The sequence below is a fragment of the Puma concolor genome, chromosome D1, assembly GCF_028749965.1.
Source record: "Puma concolor isolate L17-30 chromosome D1, mPumCon1.1.hap2, whole genome shotgun sequence".
In the NCBI taxonomy this organism is placed as follows: domain Eukaryota; kingdom Metazoa; phylum Chordata; class Mammalia; order Carnivora; family Felidae; genus Puma; species Puma concolor.
In genome coordinates, this window is record NC_141676.1 from 62348935 (window position 1) to 62366819 (window position 17885).

At 43.6% G+C, this 17885-nt stretch overlaps 1 protein-coding gene across 1 annotated transcript in view; it reads right to left on the reverse strand.

Moving 5' to 3' along the window:
- GAB2 (GRB2 associated binding protein 2) overlaps nucleotides 1-16793 on the reverse strand; it is a 191731-nt gene extending 174938 nt beyond the window's left edge. The window contains exon 1 of the mRNA XM_086678411.1: nucleotides 16497-16793. Coding sequence (XP_086534537.1) covers nucleotides 16497-16571 — 75 coding nt within the window. The 5' untranslated portion in view covers nucleotides 16572-16793. The remainder of the gene's footprint in view (nucleotides 1-16496) is intronic.
- Nucleotides 16794-17885: the final 1092 nt, after the last annotated feature.

Below are 17885 nucleotides of genomic sequence, written 5' to 3' on the forward strand. Positions count from 1 at the left end.
TGATAGGGTCCAAGGATTCAGGGGAGAGAGAAGAAATTCCAGGCAAAGCAAAGAGATCATGGTGAGTAAAGGTAACAACACTGGGGTCCCTAGGGAAAACAGAGTGGGCCACTTGGACCTCATTCTTAATCCCTTCCCCATCCAAACACTTTCCCTCAACATTCACGGGCTTGCATCCTTAGTTAGGCTGTTCTCATTACTTGAAAGGTTCTTTGCCCATCTGTCTGATGAACCCCTACTCGTTCTTCAAAGCCTTCCTCAACTGTCACATTCCCTGAGCCCTCCCTCATTCTGCTCCACTCCAAGTGGAATCACTCGTCGTACCCCCCCTTTCACTGCAACACGCTGCTCAACTTCTAGTGTAGCAGAATATTCTCCATGATATTTAGTAAGTTGAGATGTCTATTTTCCTTGATAAACCGTGAGTTACCAGAGAGCAAGGAAGATTCCTATTCATCGCCTTATCTCCTGCTTGAGTGCCTATGTGCCAAACTCTAGGTTAAAAAAGAAAAATGACTGCCTTTGAGGAGCGCACATAATTAAGGGGAGAGATCTAAAAACACAGTCACATAGCAATGTCACAAGAGCTGTAAGGAGGCATAATGAGATGATGTGGGAAGACAATCTCTATCAGAAGTAAATCAGGAAGTGGCACGAGGCAGGTGACATCTTAGGTAGGCCTTTCCAAATTAAGATCAGAAGGCTGCCTGGGGGCGGAATCTATGGAATCAGAGCTAAACAGGTCTAGGAAGGGAATGGCTAAGTAAGAGAAGTCTGGTCAGGTCTGGTCAATCTTTTCCCTCCCTACTGTGGGAAATTCCCTGTTCAGGTCATTCCAAGTTCCCTTTTTACCACACCCAAAGCCACTCACAGTCGTCCTTCCCAATTATAGCAACCATTTATGTCAGAAGGTACCTATCATTTGAAGATGCAACTCTTTATAAAATATGAGTCCATAGGGGCGCCTGGGTGGCGCAGTCGGTTAAGCGTCCGACTTCAGCCAGGGCACGATCTCGCGGTCCGTGAGTTCGAGCCCCGCGTCAGGCTCTGGGCTGATGGCTCAGAGCCTGGAGCCTGTTTCCGATTCTGTGTCTCCCTCTCTCTCTGCCCCTCCCCCGTTCATGCTCTGTCTCTCTCTGTCCCAAAAATAAATAAATGTTGAAAAAAAAATTAAAAAAAAAAATATGAGTCCATAATATGTGAAAATGCATTCAAACTGGTAGCAAAGAAATCAAACTTAGAAGAAGGAACTACTTTTTTACCTGTCAAATTGTGAAGTATTTTCAAAAATTTACCATGTGTATCAGAGGAGAATCAGGGAAAAACTTTCTCCTTTCTGAGAGGCAGTCTGATACAATGTATCAAAAACTTGTAAATAACTGCACTCTTTGAATTAGAAATTCCGTTTATAGGAATTATCTTAAGAATACAAATCTTTGCTACAAAGATCATCACAGCATTATTTAGAATAGCAAAAAATAATAAACTACCTAAATGCCAAACGTTAGCATCAAATAAATTTGGTACTGCATTAAGTGTAACAGTTACCATTTACAGAGTGCTCACCATGTGCCTGGCATTATCATATTTAATACTACAGCAATCTATAAGGCAGACATATAAGTGAATGTTGACTGAGGCTTTTCCCACTGCTCCCAAAAGTAGCAAAGAGAATGCACAGCTAAGATCAGAGAGGAGGTAAATTTCCCACAAGGTAAAGACAGCAGTCTATAACTGGGGCTGGACTATTTCAAGAATTTGGTAAGAAGCTATAGTATGACACCTGCTAATAAAACCATCACCTGTGCCTCGGCACTGCCCTCTCTCACCTCCACACTACACAAAGGAAGAGTAGAGAGGAGGAGGGGAAACCATGCCCTAGCAGGTAGTGCTGTGTTTTGGGGTGGTACTCTCTCTACGGAGGGTTCTTCTAAGAGAATCCATTACACAGATTAGAGGTGCCAAAAAAAAAAAAAAAAAAAAGGCTTGGGGCAAGAATTTTTAAAAATTATAATGCTTAGTGATTATCTGCTCAGGCAGTTAACTTACAGAACTTCCCTGTGCCATTCTGGACAGGGAAAAGGGAAATGGAGTGCGAAGGGGCACCAATGCTATTCCCCCACTGTTTGGCATGGATGTGAGTCCCCTGGGTCAAGCGGTCCCATGGAAATTGTTGGCCTTGAGCTCTCTTATCAAATCCCCACCCAAGAGGGCTGTCAAACGAGCAAGTGGGGCCCAGCTGTGGGGTACAATAAAGGGAGGGACTGGCCTGACAGAGGCTGAAAGAACTTAACACCAGTTTCTTCTCCAGGTCTAGAGAACCTACCCTCTCAAGAACTCATAAGTATAGAGAGCACACACACAGGCAGTGCTGGTCAGGTAACAGTAAATGCCATCAAGGAGGACCCAACGACAGCCATTTAAGGGGTGCCTGGGTGGCTGAGGTGGTTAAGCACCCAACTCCTGATTTCGGCTCAGGTCGTGATCTCATGGTACATGGGTTTGAGCCCTGAGTTGGGGCTGACACACATAACCTGCTTGGGATTCTGTCTCTGCCCCTCCCCTGCTCTCTCTCTCTCTCTCTAAATAAACTTAAAAAAGAGAGAGAGACACTTATCCCTGTCCCTTTCCCTCTTGCCCATCCCTACACACAAGAACTGGAGCCTAGAAGAGGCAGAGCCCAGAACAGGCAGAGCAGAAGTATCCCAGACCATCCCTCCCCCATCCCTATACTCTCCAAAGGGAGGAACGGAGAAAAGGAGTATAAAAATAAACAGTATCTACCTTCTTCCACTTCATATCTTCAGAACCACAAGTATGGGCAGTAATAGGAGTAGGAAAAGCTTTCGATTGGCTATACTGAAATTTTAAAATGGTAGGCTTTCAATAACCCAGAGTGACCAGAAGGCTGTCGCCTCTGCCAAAGGTATCAAGTGATCTGTCCCGTAGAGGAGAAGATCTTGATAAAGCACGATTGGGAGTTCTGACTGGACAAAGATAAGCATTCATGTTTACACCCCTCTGAGTTAAAATTATTCAATTAACTGGTTAAAGTTACCATTATCTCCACTTCACAAATTAGGGAATCAGAGCTCTGAAACAAAGAAATTTGCTCAAGACTGCAAAGCATGTGGGAGGCTCAATTTGGCTTCTAACCCAGGACTAATCCCAGAGGACATGCCTTTTATAGCACACCAGGATTTTTCAATATAGGGCCCAGCGGCAAATTACCAGGGATGTGCAAATCCATTTCAAACAGTTTTCAAGATTTCACCTTAAGGGTGATCTTAAAATATATAAACATAATCTAGATCATTTGAATGATCATCTTACCAGAGAATGCTGCTATTTGATTACCAGCATTTGCATTCATAATCCTATTAATATCAAGTATTATGCTTTTTAATTTTCATACACTAATGACTAATGAGAAAAGACAGAGGTGATGGTATATAAATGTGGTCATACCAATGAAAAGCCAAACGGTTTCCTAAACAGACCAAAGTTTCACTGTAGTTCAAACACAGAAATGAGATGAGAGAGAAGAATGGGGCACAGAACAGACAGACTCGAGAGGAGGAAGGGCCATATTCACATCTCAAGGAGCAATTTAATTTCAGCAAAATACCCACTATTGTTAATGCGAAGTATATTGGTTCTGAAGCTTTGTTAATCTACTTTGGTTTTGTAATTGTAGAAGAGCTAAGAAGTATACATTCGTATCTCAGTTTTTGTTTATAAACACTTTCGTGACATAATAATAAAGATCATTTAATTCAACACCAAAAATCTGTAAAGATGTTTAAAGCGTCTTTATACGCCACACACTTGAGAAGTGTTGGGTTATGTTACTTTGCTGAAGCAGCCATTAAAAGCCATGCCTTAGAAGACTATTTTGTAACACAGGGAAATATTTTCAGTGTATTAACATGCAGCACACAAGAGGTGATACGGTCTTACTCTTTGTAAATGCACAAAGCACATACAAATATAGAAAAAAACAGACTGGGAAACACTAAAAAAATGTTTACACCATTGTAGGGGTATTACAGGTGCTCCTTATTCATATTGCTATTTGTTTTTTGTAATCCTGTGTTTGCAGTAAGTTGACTATGAGTGAAATTTAAGTATTACAAAAAAATAAATTTTTAATAGCCTATCCTATGAAAGTTCTCAAAACTTGTTGCTAAAAAAAATTGCACCTTCAATCCACTTCAGCTCAAGCTCTTTTGTCTCCAAAGAAACATAACCAATCCTAAAGTAATATTTATTCAAAACCTAAAAGCACAGGAAGTACTAGTCAACCAATAACTCATTATTTTTTTAAGTAGGCTCCACACCGAACATGGGGCTTGAACTCACAACCCTAAGATCAGGGGTCGCATGCTCTATCTACCACAACCAGTAACTTATTGTGCTTTAGGTACCAGGGCTACAAGGGTGAACTAAGAATGGGGTGCTCTCCAGAAGCTAAACCAACAGTCACTGGTACTAGGGCATAAATAACAACACAAGAGCCAGGAAGAGGCTGGCTTCTGATGGGGAGGGCAGGATCAAAGGCGGCCACAAGGTGACACGTGAAATGAGTCCCAAGAATGTATCAGGAAATAAGCATAGCAATGTGAAATGGCAGATTACCCAGAAAGTAAAATACAAACATAGGTCCTGTGAAACTGAACTCACTGACCACACGAGAGCCATCTCTCCTCTGCTCCAGCAGCACTTGTCTTTGCCATTTGTACTGCCTGACATACTAATTCAGGCATGTTCCCCAGCAAGATTATAAACTAGGAGGAGAATACTACGTACTTTGTACACTCTTACCATTTGTTATTGACAGTAATTTCTGCAAGACTTAAAAAAAATTTTTTAATGTTTATTCATTTTTTGAGAGAGAGACAGAGAGAGAGAGAGAGCGCACGAGCATGAGCAGAGGAGGGTCAGAGAGAGAGGAAGACATAGAATCTGAAGCAGTCTCCAGGCTCTGAGCTGTCAGCAAGCACAGAGCACGACACAGGGCTCAAACTCACAAACCGCAAGATCATTACCTGAGCCCAAGTCAGATGCTTAACTGACTGAGCCACCCAGGCATCCCTGCAAGATTTCTAAAGGGCATTAAACTCAACACATTGTAGCCTCTGCTAGTATCCAAAGAAGTATACAGTATACACACCTATCCATTTTTTTTCCTCTAGAAAACTGTATCAAAAGATCAAAGCAACAGACTCATTCCTATAATCCTCCCAAGGATATCAGCCTGTTTACTATATATAAAACTTAACACTTTTCCTTGCTTTTGCAAGCCAGCAGAGCTCCAACCAGAACATTCTTCCAAAGCAGGCTAAGGAAAGACACACTGATAGCCAGTCCAAGAAAATCCTCCAAGTGAGTTGCAGTGATAGTGTATGATACCCAAATGCTGTGGCTCATCAGCTGGGATGAAATTCTCAGAAATTCCACCTCTATAACAGGTCTGTACAGCATATAACAGTGAATTAACTGGAAGTAACACAGATGTCTAACCAGAGGACATGTGTATATAAGATATGGTACGTTCACTTGCATGATATTTTTTTTAAGACTTATTATGTACGTGCCCAGGATTTGCTTTAAAATATTCCAGTAAAGAAAGAGTAAAAGGGATAGATAAAACAAATAGGATAAAACCTTGATAGTATTTCAAACTATGAATTGGTGGTCATGAGAACATTTTCTTTATTTTTGTGTATGACTGAAATTTTTCATCACTAAAAATGGGAAAAATACTATGTAGAAGTGAAAATATTCACAGTGGTAGCTTGTGGGGGCGGGGGAAGCAGAATACAAGTGACAGTTCATGTTGCTTATAACCATGTAAAATTATACGTATGACCAACCCAGCAAGCAGTAAGAGCCCCTTAACGCCCGTGTGAGTTTCTGGATAACATTTTTACTGAAAGAAAAGGATTCTTTGAGGAACTGGCTAATCTCAGGTCTGGATCAGGCAATGTACAAAACAAACCTGAAACATCTTGTCACACCAGATAACAAACCATCGAATACTAGTAAGATCATGTCAAAGGGACTGAGAAGCCAACCTAAATATCTTCAGTCACTGGCTAAAGCTTGTACAACATGCACATCAATAAGAATAACCAAGAGGGGTGCCTGGCTCAGTTGGTGGAGCACAAAACTCTTGATTCAGGGTTGTGAGTTCCAGCCCCAAGTTGGGTACAAAGGTTACTTAAAAGTAAAATCTTTTAAAATGTAAAACAACTTGAAAAGATTCAAACACATCAAATGTATCTAAATACGTGAGCTCATAATGATACTAAAAATACCCTAATTAACTGCTTTGAAGGGTACTATGGAACTCACTCTCTTATTTTTCACAACTGGCCAATGAACAAAAAGAAACAAGTTTAAAGCTGGGGGCAGGGGAGGTAGCTGTTAAGAATAAATGACGGCAACTTTGCCTTCCTTGTAGCTAGTACTGGACAAGGCTTCATCTAGCTCTAAGTGGGAAGCTTATATCATCAGGTAGTGTGCTCGTAATCTAGCAAAAGGAGACTGATACAAGCCTGATGCGAGAATGCGGGGTTATGAAACAACACCATAAAAACAAGCCAAGAAGAGGGCTCACTTCAGGGGTTCCTGGAGGGTAAGGAGACACCTGAGCTTAAAGGGTTTACCACTTACTGGGAAGTTTTTCCAACATTTTTGAAATTGGGCTCCAGAATCTCACACATTGATCTTACATCCCCTAGCACACACTCGTTCCCCGGGGACTGGTCCAAGTGACAGCTTCAGGCAAATAAAATAACCATGTGGCTCTGCTTCCCTTCTCTGAGATCAGGAGAGCCGTGAGATGTTCCTTTCAGGAAAGGATTAACTCCCTAGAGTTGACAGAATATCTAGCTTGGGGGTTCCACTTACATTCTGATGTTATATAAAATTCAGGTCTGGCCCAAATTTGAAAAGGACGTGAAGACCCTCATGTTCACGTTCGGAGTTCCTATGAGAGGGTTAACAATTGCAAATCGACACCAGCCCCTCCTGCCACATTCTCCATTATTCAATACCTACTCTGGGCTAGACACTGTACTAAGATTGTTTTCACTTGTTATCCTAATAAATTCTCAGACCCTGTGAAGAAACAGTACACCAGATTCATAGACAAGGATATAGGCTCAGAGAATCAAGCCATTTGCTTAGGGACCCAAAGGCCCTTGAAATACAAAGAGATCTTCTGAATACAAACAATGTCAACATACGACTGACATTTCCCATTGAAGGAGTGGCTATCTGAGAGGCAGAGACTCACTGAGTTAGAGTGATGTGCTTTATTAATAAATGTCATTCTATCACCCAAAGTCTTTCACGGACTATCCCCACGGCTGTTTACTATTCAAACCACTGATTTCCACTAAAGACTCCACTGTGGATGGAATTTCACTGCCTCCCCCCCGACCCCATGTGCACTACCCCTTTCCCATTTTAACTGCTATGTTCCTTCTTAGGCCCCGATGTTTCTTTTTCTTTCTTTCTTTCTTTTTTTTTTCTTCAATATATGAAGTTTATTGTCAAATTGGTTTCCATACAACACCCAGTGCTCATCCCTAGGCCCCGATGTTTCGAGTCTGACTCACATCCACAACTCCTACTCCAGGAAGCCCTGCCATCTTTTTCCATGCCCAGAGCTCTTGCCTTCATGAACATCCTTGCTACCTGGACCATATATCTCTATCCAAGGGCATTGCTCTGTTTCACATGTACACTTCTGGTCTCCCTAGACTGCTGGTTCCTTGAAGCCAGTGTTGAGAATTGATTTATTCCTTTGGGAAGACAAAGGACACAAAACATACTCTATAAATGCTTGTCAACATTAACTGGATGAAGGCAATAGCCTGCTCGGGAACCTTTATTTCTCAGCATTTCCTATAAGCTTGAGGTTACCATATTCCATTATTCCCTTCCTGCTTGAGAAAGGCCAATGAGAAATAGAAAGCAACATCAAAGTTGTTTCATTAAGCAAAGCAGCAGGCGTGCATTCGTGCATTCCTGCTTTGTACAATTTTACTGCCTCTGGTCCTCAGATATCCCTGAAAGGACATTCCATACGCATTCAGGGCTATAGGGATTCTATCCTGTCTTTTCCCTTGGATGAGAAGTATTAGCTGGGCCACGTACTAACCCTTCACTAATGAGTTGTGTTTTTTTTTTTTTTTTCAACGTTTATTTATTTTTGGGATAGAGAGAGACAGAGCATGAACGGGGGAGGGGCAGAGACAGAGGGAGACACAGAATCGGAAACAGGCTCCAGGCTCTGAGCCATCAGCCCAGAGCCTGACGCGGGGCTTGAACTCACAGACCGCGAGATCGTGACCTGGCTGAAGTCGGACGCTTAGCCGACTACGCCACCCAGGCGCCCCTATGTGTTCTTTTGAAATTGTGCTAAAATGCACGTATCCTAACATTTATCTTAACTATTTTTAAGTGTGCACGGTTCACTGGCATGAAGTAGTCACACTGTTGTGCTATCATCATCAGCACACATCCCCCAGAACTGCTTTCATCTTACAAAACTGAAACTCTGTACTCATCAAACAATAGCTCCCCATTCTCCTCTCCCTGAAACCACCATTCTACCTTCCCTCTCTATGAATCTGACTCCTTGGTGCTTCATAAAGCGGAATCATATAGCTTGTGTCCTTTCAAGATCGGTTTATTTTACTTAACATAACGTCACTAAGATTTATCCATGTTGTAGAATGTTCATGTGTCAGAACTTCCTTCCTTTTGAGCTGAATCATATTCCATGGTATATATTTATATAAAATACATTTTATTTATTCCTTCATCTGTTGATAGGCATGTGGTTGATTCCAAATGAGGAACTGTGATCCAATGCTAGTAACAAGAAGCTCAGAGACCGGCCCTGGGTTAGAGCAGTCTCTTTGATGTTAAACACTATCACAGAATCAATCCAGTGATTAGGACCACAGAACAGAAAGCTGCTAAAGGAATGTCCGCCTGGTTATCTGTCCCAGGAATGTGGACCAGACAGAAATTTTATTTAAACACTCAAAGAGTCTGTTGTAATAAAGCTCTGGCTTCTTAGGATGAACAAATCTTAGATTTGCTTATTTCTGAAGACCTCCTATTCCCTTGTTGTTGTTGTTCTCCTTCTCCTTCTTCTTTTTATCTTTGCTTGACTGAGGCCTAATTGACATGTGTAAGTTTAAGGGGTATAACATTGGCTCGACACACTTGTATATCGCATTATGACATACCACCACAGCATGAGCGAACACCTCTATCACATCACACAATTACCATTTCTTTTTTCTGATGGGAACATTTAACATCCACTCTCTTAGCAACTTTTGAGTATACGACATGGTATTTTAAGTACAATCACAAGGCTGTGCATTAGATCTTCAGAACTTAATTCTTTTTTTTTTTAATTTTTTTTATGTTTATTTATTTTTGAGAGAGAGAGACAGAGACAGAGTGTGAGCAGGGGAGGGGCGGAGAGAGAGGGAGACACAGAATCGGAATCAGGCTCCAGGCTCTGAGCTGTCAGCGCGGAGCCCGATGCGGGGCTCGAGCTCACAGACTGTGAGGTCATGACCTGAGCTGAAGTCGGACGCTTAACCGACTGAGCCACCCAGGTGCCCCATAACTTAATTCATTTTTAATTGGAAGTTTGTACCCTTTGACTAATATCTCTTCACTTCCCCCATGCTCTTAATCTCCAGTAACCACAATTCTACTATTTCTATGAGCTCAGCTGTTTTAGATTCCACATATAAGTGAGATCATACAGTATTTCTCTGACTTATTTCACTTAGCATAATGCCCTCAAGGTCCATCCGTGTTGTTGCAAATGGCAGGATTTCCTTCCTTCTCATGGATGCAGAATATTCTTGTGTGTGTGTGTACATACACGCACACACGACACACACATCTTCTTTATCTATTTATCCACTGAAGGATGCTTAGGTTGTTTCCATATCTTTGCTATTGTGAATAATGCTATAATGAACATGGAGTGCAGATGTCTCTTTAACATCCTGTTTTCATTTCCTTTGGATATACACCCAGAAATGGCATTGTTGGATCATATGATACTTCTATTTTTAATTTTTTGAGGAGGTTCCATACTGTTTTCTTTTTAATTATAGCCATTCTGACAGGTGTGAGGTGATATCTCATTGTGGTTTTGATTTGCATTTCCCCGATGATTAACAATGCTGAGCACCTTTTCATGTACCTGTCGGTTATCTATACCTCTCCCTTGTTCTCCAACCCACAGGTTCTTTCTTGTCTACCTCTTCAGCCTCATAGGCCATTATCTGCATCACCCTGTAGATGGTCCAGCAACACCAAACTCTCTTTAGTGTCTCTGCACACACTCTGCAGTTCTTTGCCACTGGCCGCCACTGTCTGTGGTCTCAGTGTCTGGAAGACTTTCTTCTTTTGGCTTGCTTCTAGTCATGGCCACCTCTCCAGGAAGCCTTTTCTTTTTCTTCTTCTGCATAGTCCCAGAACTTGAATGCTTGGCATATAATGGCTGCTTGATAAATTATTAAACTAATATATTTGTCACACTCACATTCCGTATTGAAAAGACAAATTTAAAGAAAAATTCAAGACTAATGGGATTACAGGTAATTTTTATTTGTATTTTAGTATTATTCAAATTTTCTAATGATAGGCTGACTTTTCAAATTTACCTTAAAAAAAAAATTAAGATTAACCTGATCAGGAATAAAATGGAGAAATCAGTCTACCAGATTTTAAGACTTCTCATACAGCTATAGTTATCAAGACTATGTGGTATTGGCAGTAGAACTATGGAGCAGAATAGAAAATAGACCCACACAAATATGCCCAAGTGATTTACGACCAAGATGCAAAAGCAATTCAATAAAGGAAGCATGGCCTTGTCAACAAAAGGTGCAGGGGCAACTGGGCGTCCATTGCCAAAAACACACAACAACACCAAAAAAATCACAAAGTTTCAAATCTCCTACAAAACTAACTAAAAAACAGATCATGGACTTAAAACTAAAAAATGTTTAGGGAAAAGAAGAAAAGCTCTGCAGCTTTAGCTCAGCAAAGAGTTCTTAGACTTGACCAAAAAAAAAGTACAACTCATAGAAGGAAAAATTGATAAACTGGATCTCATCCAAACTAAAAACTTTAGCTCTCCTAAAGCCCAGTGAAGTGGGTGAAAAGACGAGTTATAGACTGGGAGGAAATATTTGCAAGCCACATTATTTGACAAGGACTAGTATCTTGAGCATATAAAGTACTCTCAAAACTCAACCATAAGAAAAATAACACTCCAGGGGCACCTGGCTGGCTCAATCGGAGGAGCATGCAACTCTTGACCTCCGGGTCCTGAGTTCAAGGCCCACAGGGGGAATAGAGATTATTTAAATAAAAACTTAAAAAAGCAAACAAACCAAAAACCAAAAACCAAACAATTCTTACAGAAAATGGACAAAAGACTTAAAGGAAGACATTTGACCAAAGAGGACATACAGATGATAAATATTCATCTGAAAAGATGTTCAATCATCAACCATAAGAAAGTGTAAATTAAAACTAGTAAGTGAACAGTTTGAGAAATGAATTATGGTACATATACCATGGAATACTATCGGGCATTAAAAAGAATGAACTAGTGATATATACAGCCACTTGGATGAATCTCCAGAGAATTATGCTGAGTGAAAAAAGCCAATCCCTCAAAGTTACAAACTTACAAATTCATTTATATACGACTCTTGAAATAATAAAACATAAAAATGGAGAACAGATTAGTGGTTGTCACAGGCTAAGGATGTGGTGGGAATGCCTTGGTAGTGGATGGGACTATAAAAGGGCAACATGAGGGATCACGTGGTGATGGAAATGTCCTGTATCTTGAGTCTATCATTACCAATATCCTGATGGTGATATTGCACTATAGTTTTGCTAAATGTTCCCATTAGGAGAAAGTGAGTAAAGAGTACACATATCTCTTTTTACTATCTTTACAAATAGATGTGTACCTATGATTACCTCAGAGTAAAAGTTTAATTAACAACAACAACAACAACGAAAGCTTAGGCTTTGGGACAAAGCCAGGTGATGTTGGACAAGTCACATTCCTTCCTCATAGGGCTAAAATGATTAAATTAAAAGATCAATGGTCTAAGCACAGTGCTTGCCACAAAGTAAGCCATCAACAGACAGCTATTAAAATGACAATATTAAGAGTCATGGCAGTGGGGGAGGGAGAAGTGTAGAGAAAACTATATTAAGATGACAGCACTAGTGGATTTGGTTGGTGAACGATTAGATGTGGAATAGTGGGTGACAGGAAGTCAAGGCTGATTCCGGTTTCACATTTGAGCAAGTGGGTGGTCAGTGGCACCATTTATTGAGCAGATATGGGATGAAGAATGAGAGTTTAGTTTTGGGTGTGGTGAGTTTGTGATGACTGGGAGACATTCGAGTAGACATACAGTTAACAACCGTATATGCAGGTCTGGAGTTGAGAACACAACTCTGGGATGGAAATTTAACTTGATAACAACCAGCATGCAATGATAACTGAAGCCAGGAGAATGGACAAAATACTGAGAAGGAGAAAAGAGCCTAGACCATAGCCACTGTGACCATAAATGAGCTTCAAACTTTAAGGATTGGGTAACAAGGGTCAATTTAGCAAAAGAGACATATAGTAGCCAAAAAACAAACAAACAAAAAAAACAAAAAACAAAAAAAAACACAAGGGAGAAAAGTCAGGCATTTATCATATCACTTAAGAATAAGGTGCTTCAAGAAAGAGTGAGTGGTCTACTGTGACTAAGCAGTGAAGAAATTAAAATGAGAAGTGAAAAAACAGATCTCTGAATTCTGTGACCTGGGTATCACTGGCACCTTTCAGAGAACAGCTTTTGTGAAATGACAAAGTAGGTTTCAGACTGGAACCAACTGACAAGAAGGGAGGAGAAATGGAAACAGTATAAACAACCATGAAGAAGCTTAGCTCTAAAGAAAAGCAGAAAGCACAGTGAGAAGGAAAGGATGGGATACTGAGGGAGGATTTTGTTAAAAGGAAGTGTGTTTACATGTTAATGGATAGAAATAGGTAGAGAGGGGAAGACACAGAATATCCATAACAGAAAGGGTAATAATGACTTGAACAGATAGGATGGGATATGATCCAAAGCACAGGTAGCAGGATTGCTCAGTTAGAAGGGGCACCTCATCTACTCTAAGAAGTAGGGAAAAGGAAAGGAATCATGCAGATGCAGGTAAATTTGGAAATCTGGTTGCAGTATGTGCAGACAGCTACCCTCTGATAGCTTCAATGTTCTTGGTGGAGAAGGCAAGGTCATCTGCTAAGACTGACAGGATGGCTTAATTTTTATTCCGAGCATCAAATCCAGAGATACAGATATTTAATAAGCAAGTTGACTTAATAAAATAAACAATTAATTTCCTCAAAGCAGTTGTTCATTAGAATCACTACACAATTTTCTCCAAATTAGCCACTAGAGGGCAGTGCAGCTGTCCATAGTTTCTCTCTTTTACCCCAGTGAAATCAATAGAAAATTACAGAGCAGTGTAGGTCATAAAATGTTTTTCCTCAAGAAAATCTGGCTTCTGCCTTATATATGTGTGTGCATGTATATGCACACACACTCATACACATGCACACTACAGCATGATGGGAGGGCTGTTCCTCCCGCTAGCCTCCCACTGCAACCATATGATGATGGTCCAGAGGCAATACTCACCATTTTCCAGAGGTCACTTTTTGTAATTCCCCCAAAGTGCACAGCAATACTGAATAGATCTTTACATCTTCTTATGCTTAATAAATTAGAAAAGGCTGACAAAAACATCCCTAAACCTAATCCCTGCTAACATTTGCTATGGCTTCAAGTTGTTTTTTCCTCCCTCAACCTACCACCTCTTCAAATTAGAGAGAGGTTTTTTAAAATTCATTGTAAATAGTTGCAATCTATTTCATGAACTTCTTTTCCCTTGATCTCAGATATGTGATATATTCTTAAAATGGAGACTTAATCCATGATACCACATGGCTATTGTATATACCAGAATAAGCAGCTATTTTAGGGTGTGTGTTTAGTAACGAGGCTGGGAAATAACTTGTTTCCTAGTTTGATTCTAATGAATTTGGGTCTCTAATGAACACAGGGAACTGGCAAAGTTTTAACTTAAAGCAAGGTGCAGAAATTCTCAATGCCCAAAAAGAAAAGATGTAAAGGCAGACTCTAACCCCAAGAGCTTGGGGTCAGACAACTCAGTCCAGTTTCAACTAAGAGAACTGAGCTCGCACTCAGTTCCAGTCATATCAACGGAACACATTACACCCAAGCCCAAGAGAAGTTGTTAGTAGTTTGATCAGATGTCCATGGGCTGGAGCTGCAAGGAAGTGGGAAAGCGGGTGAGGTCATCATAGGACTGTAGGATGTCAAGTACTTCAAATGGGTGAAAAAGTTGCTTGACCCCAAAGCCTCCAAACTTGTTTTTGAGCTAAAGTTGCTTGGGAACAAAAATACCAAAGAAATGGGTCGTAAAGAGAGTCTGGGTGATAGAGTTGAAGTAGTCATCAAATAGAGATACGGCGTCAAACTGTTTGCAAACTGTATCAAAAGCAAAGTTTCAAGGATCTTTAGGGTAGTGCTCTAATTCGAAAATTAAGAGTCACATTTGTCACTGGATACTCTATTCCACTAGCTGGTATGTTATTACACTTCGACTGATAGCTTTCTTAAGCTCTTTGGGGCCAAAAACTTTTTGTTTTGTTTTTTATAATTATAAAAACATCCATAGCAAATTACTCATCCTTAACCTAATATAAAAATTCACCTTTCCTAATGAGCTGATACAACTCTGAAAAGGGGGAACGTTTCTTTCCTGGCAGTTATAATGCTTTGGCTCCTTGGACATCCCTGAAAAACGAACGTAAGAACGAAGATGAACCCTCCATTGCCTCATCTTTACTGTATTTTAAATCTAGGTCCACTTTGAAAAGTCACTGTTAGAGTCTTCCCAGCAAGTGATTTAAATAAGAGCCTGCTTTCATTTACATACACACACACACACACACACACACACACACACACACACACACTTGCACTCCCCAACAACATTTCCTTTGAAAAACAGAATGTCACTTCCTCAATCCAGAGGCCAGAAGTCCCTCAGTTCTGATCTGGGGAGCCAAGACAGGAAACTCTGCTAAGCTTCTGCCTCTCCCCCCATGGACAGCCACTGGTGCAGCTGACAGAGGGCAGGGTCTGTTCGGAGTTCCCTTGATGCACTGCAGCTGGAAGGCAACAGCTCACTTTCGTGCTGTGGGAATGATCCCAGAGAGGCCAGCACCAGGAGTCAGTTTAACAAGGGCATTTCAAAGGAAGTGAAAACGGAACAGAAGAGAGACCTTGACACCTTATACCGACCTTACTTCCATTTCCAAACGCCTGCAAACGGCCCAGAGTTGATTGTAATTACTACCATCGTGTACTTTGACCCCACCAGGCAAGGCACTGGATGGGGGGGGGGGGGGGGGGGACGAGAGGGGCGGTTAGCCAGACCTCTTCACCAGGCGGCACCAGACTGTATCCCACCTTCCCCTCGCTCGATGTTGCCAGTTTCTCACTTGGAAGGGAGAAGCTGTCCCAGCGATTTCGGTAAACACCGTCGGTCAGCACCACCTGGCAACTGAGAACCTTGATTTCTCCCGACCCCAGACACCAAGGACGACACAAAATCCCGGCCAGTTATACCAGACCAAACTGCAATGTCACCATCGTGGGATGGGGTGGGGGGATGTCTGTGAGAGACATACGGAATGAAGGGGGACAAACAAATGAGTCACTTAATACAAGAGCTGCACATGCCGCTGACGCTGCCCGTGATGCAGAGGCTGTGGACTGGAAGGAAGCAGGCGGTCACCGGGAGGGGCGGGCAGAGAAAGGGAAGGGGGAAAGGGTGTGAGGGGCCTCGCCCTTTGTGGGGGCCGGACCGAGCCGCCCCGCAGCCTGCGCCCCCCTTTCCCGCCCACTCCCACAGCCCTGCAGGCTGAAGCCGCTCGGGGTTACTATGGTCCCCCAGCCCCGGGAATCAACTCTCTCGGTCTCCAAAACAATCAATACAAACTTCGATACCGTATTTAGTTTACAGGGAAGCTGGCTGGGGAGGCGCTGCCGCCGCGCCCGCCCGGCGGAGAAGGAGCCGCAGCCTCAACCTGCCCGCCCGCCCGCCCGCTCCGCCCCTCGGCCGCGCACCTGTGACAGGTGTGCAGGTGCCCCACACAGCCCCGAGTCGCGGGGCGCGCGGGCCGCTCCTCGCCCCCCGGGGCCCCCAGGGCCCGCCCTCTCCGTCGGCGACGCCCCTCCCGGAGCCCCCAGCCCCTGGGCAGGCCGCGGGGCGCCCTCCACCCGCGCCCTCGGCGGCCGCACCCGCTCGTCGCCCGCACTCACATAGCGCCTCAACTTCTTCTCGGGAGGCGATTTCCTCAGCCAGCCGGTGCACACCACGTCGCCGCCGCCGCTCATGCTGCCGGCCGCCTGGAGCCCGCCGCGGGGTCGGGCTGACAAGGGCGCGGACGCGGGCCGCTGGGTCAGCCGGCCGGCGGTGCGCAGCTCACGGGGGAGGGGAGGGGCCGGGGCGGCCAGCGGCCGCGGGGCGAGTACGAGGCGGCGCGGCGCGGGCCCGGCTGCCTCGCGCGCTCCCGCTCTCCCCGCGCGCGCCCGCGCGCACTCCCAGCCGGGCCGCGGTGGGGGCGCCACAGCAGGAAAAAGGGCGGCGCGCGCTCGCCACGCCCACAGCCCGCCGCGCCCCCCGGCGGGCCGCCTTCAAAGACGCAAACACCGCCTTGCCTCTAGGGACCCGGGAAGCCCGAGGTTTGAGCAGACGCCGAGGCCGGCGGCCGGCCGCCAGCCGCGCCCCCGGGTCTTGCTTTCCGCCCTCAAGCTTCAACAGCAATCCGGGGATGCGGCCGCGCCCCTGGTGGGAACGGGGGTGGGGTGAAGGGAAGGGTCTGCGCGCCCTCGATCGCGAATCGATTTTTCACAGAGGGTCGTCAGGAAGGGACCCGAGGGCTGCTCGCGTTTCCTATGCACTCTGAGTTTCAGGTTTCAGTGGGTCAGGTTCTGGCTGAAATAAGTGATCCGCTTCCCAGCAAGAGTTTCATTAACTCTCGCACCCCCTTGGCGGCAGAAGCGAAGATGAAAACAGACTAATACGTGCTGGGCGCTTTTACATTCCTGGTTTACTTACTTGTCTTCACAAATCTACAAATTGGGCGAGCGGTATTATTCCCATTTTACAGATAGCCTAAAGTGCCAAAGCCTGTACAATGGAGAGCCAAGTGGGTCGTAATCCATTTTATCCATAGAGAAGTGTGCTATGGGCAGGTAAGTAGGAGACACAGCATCTCACACTCTCCACACCACGTTGGACTAAGGCTATTTTGTCCATTTTCCAGTTTCTGTTCAGTGAAGCTAGTTGTTTCAAGCTGTTGGACATCGTTCTGGTTTTATACCTGGGTTGGAGAAAGTTCACTCACTTTAATCAATTTGTAAAAGCAAATCCTTTACTATCTGCCAGCTTTTCTAAGCATCATGAGAGGTAGAAGTCAGCTCCCCTGCACCCCTCATTTCACTATCCTGCTGGATTGAATGTAGAGCCAGAACTATCAGGCTACAGCTGGGATCGGAGCTGCCTTAGCTTTCCGATTGAGCGATCCTTATGCCACATTTAAGGGCCGCCACTAGAATTATGGCCATTTTAGCCTCTGGCTTTAGTACCTTGGAACCCTGAGACAAATACCAAAATACTCAAGCCTGCCAAATCGATCAGGAGGCGGC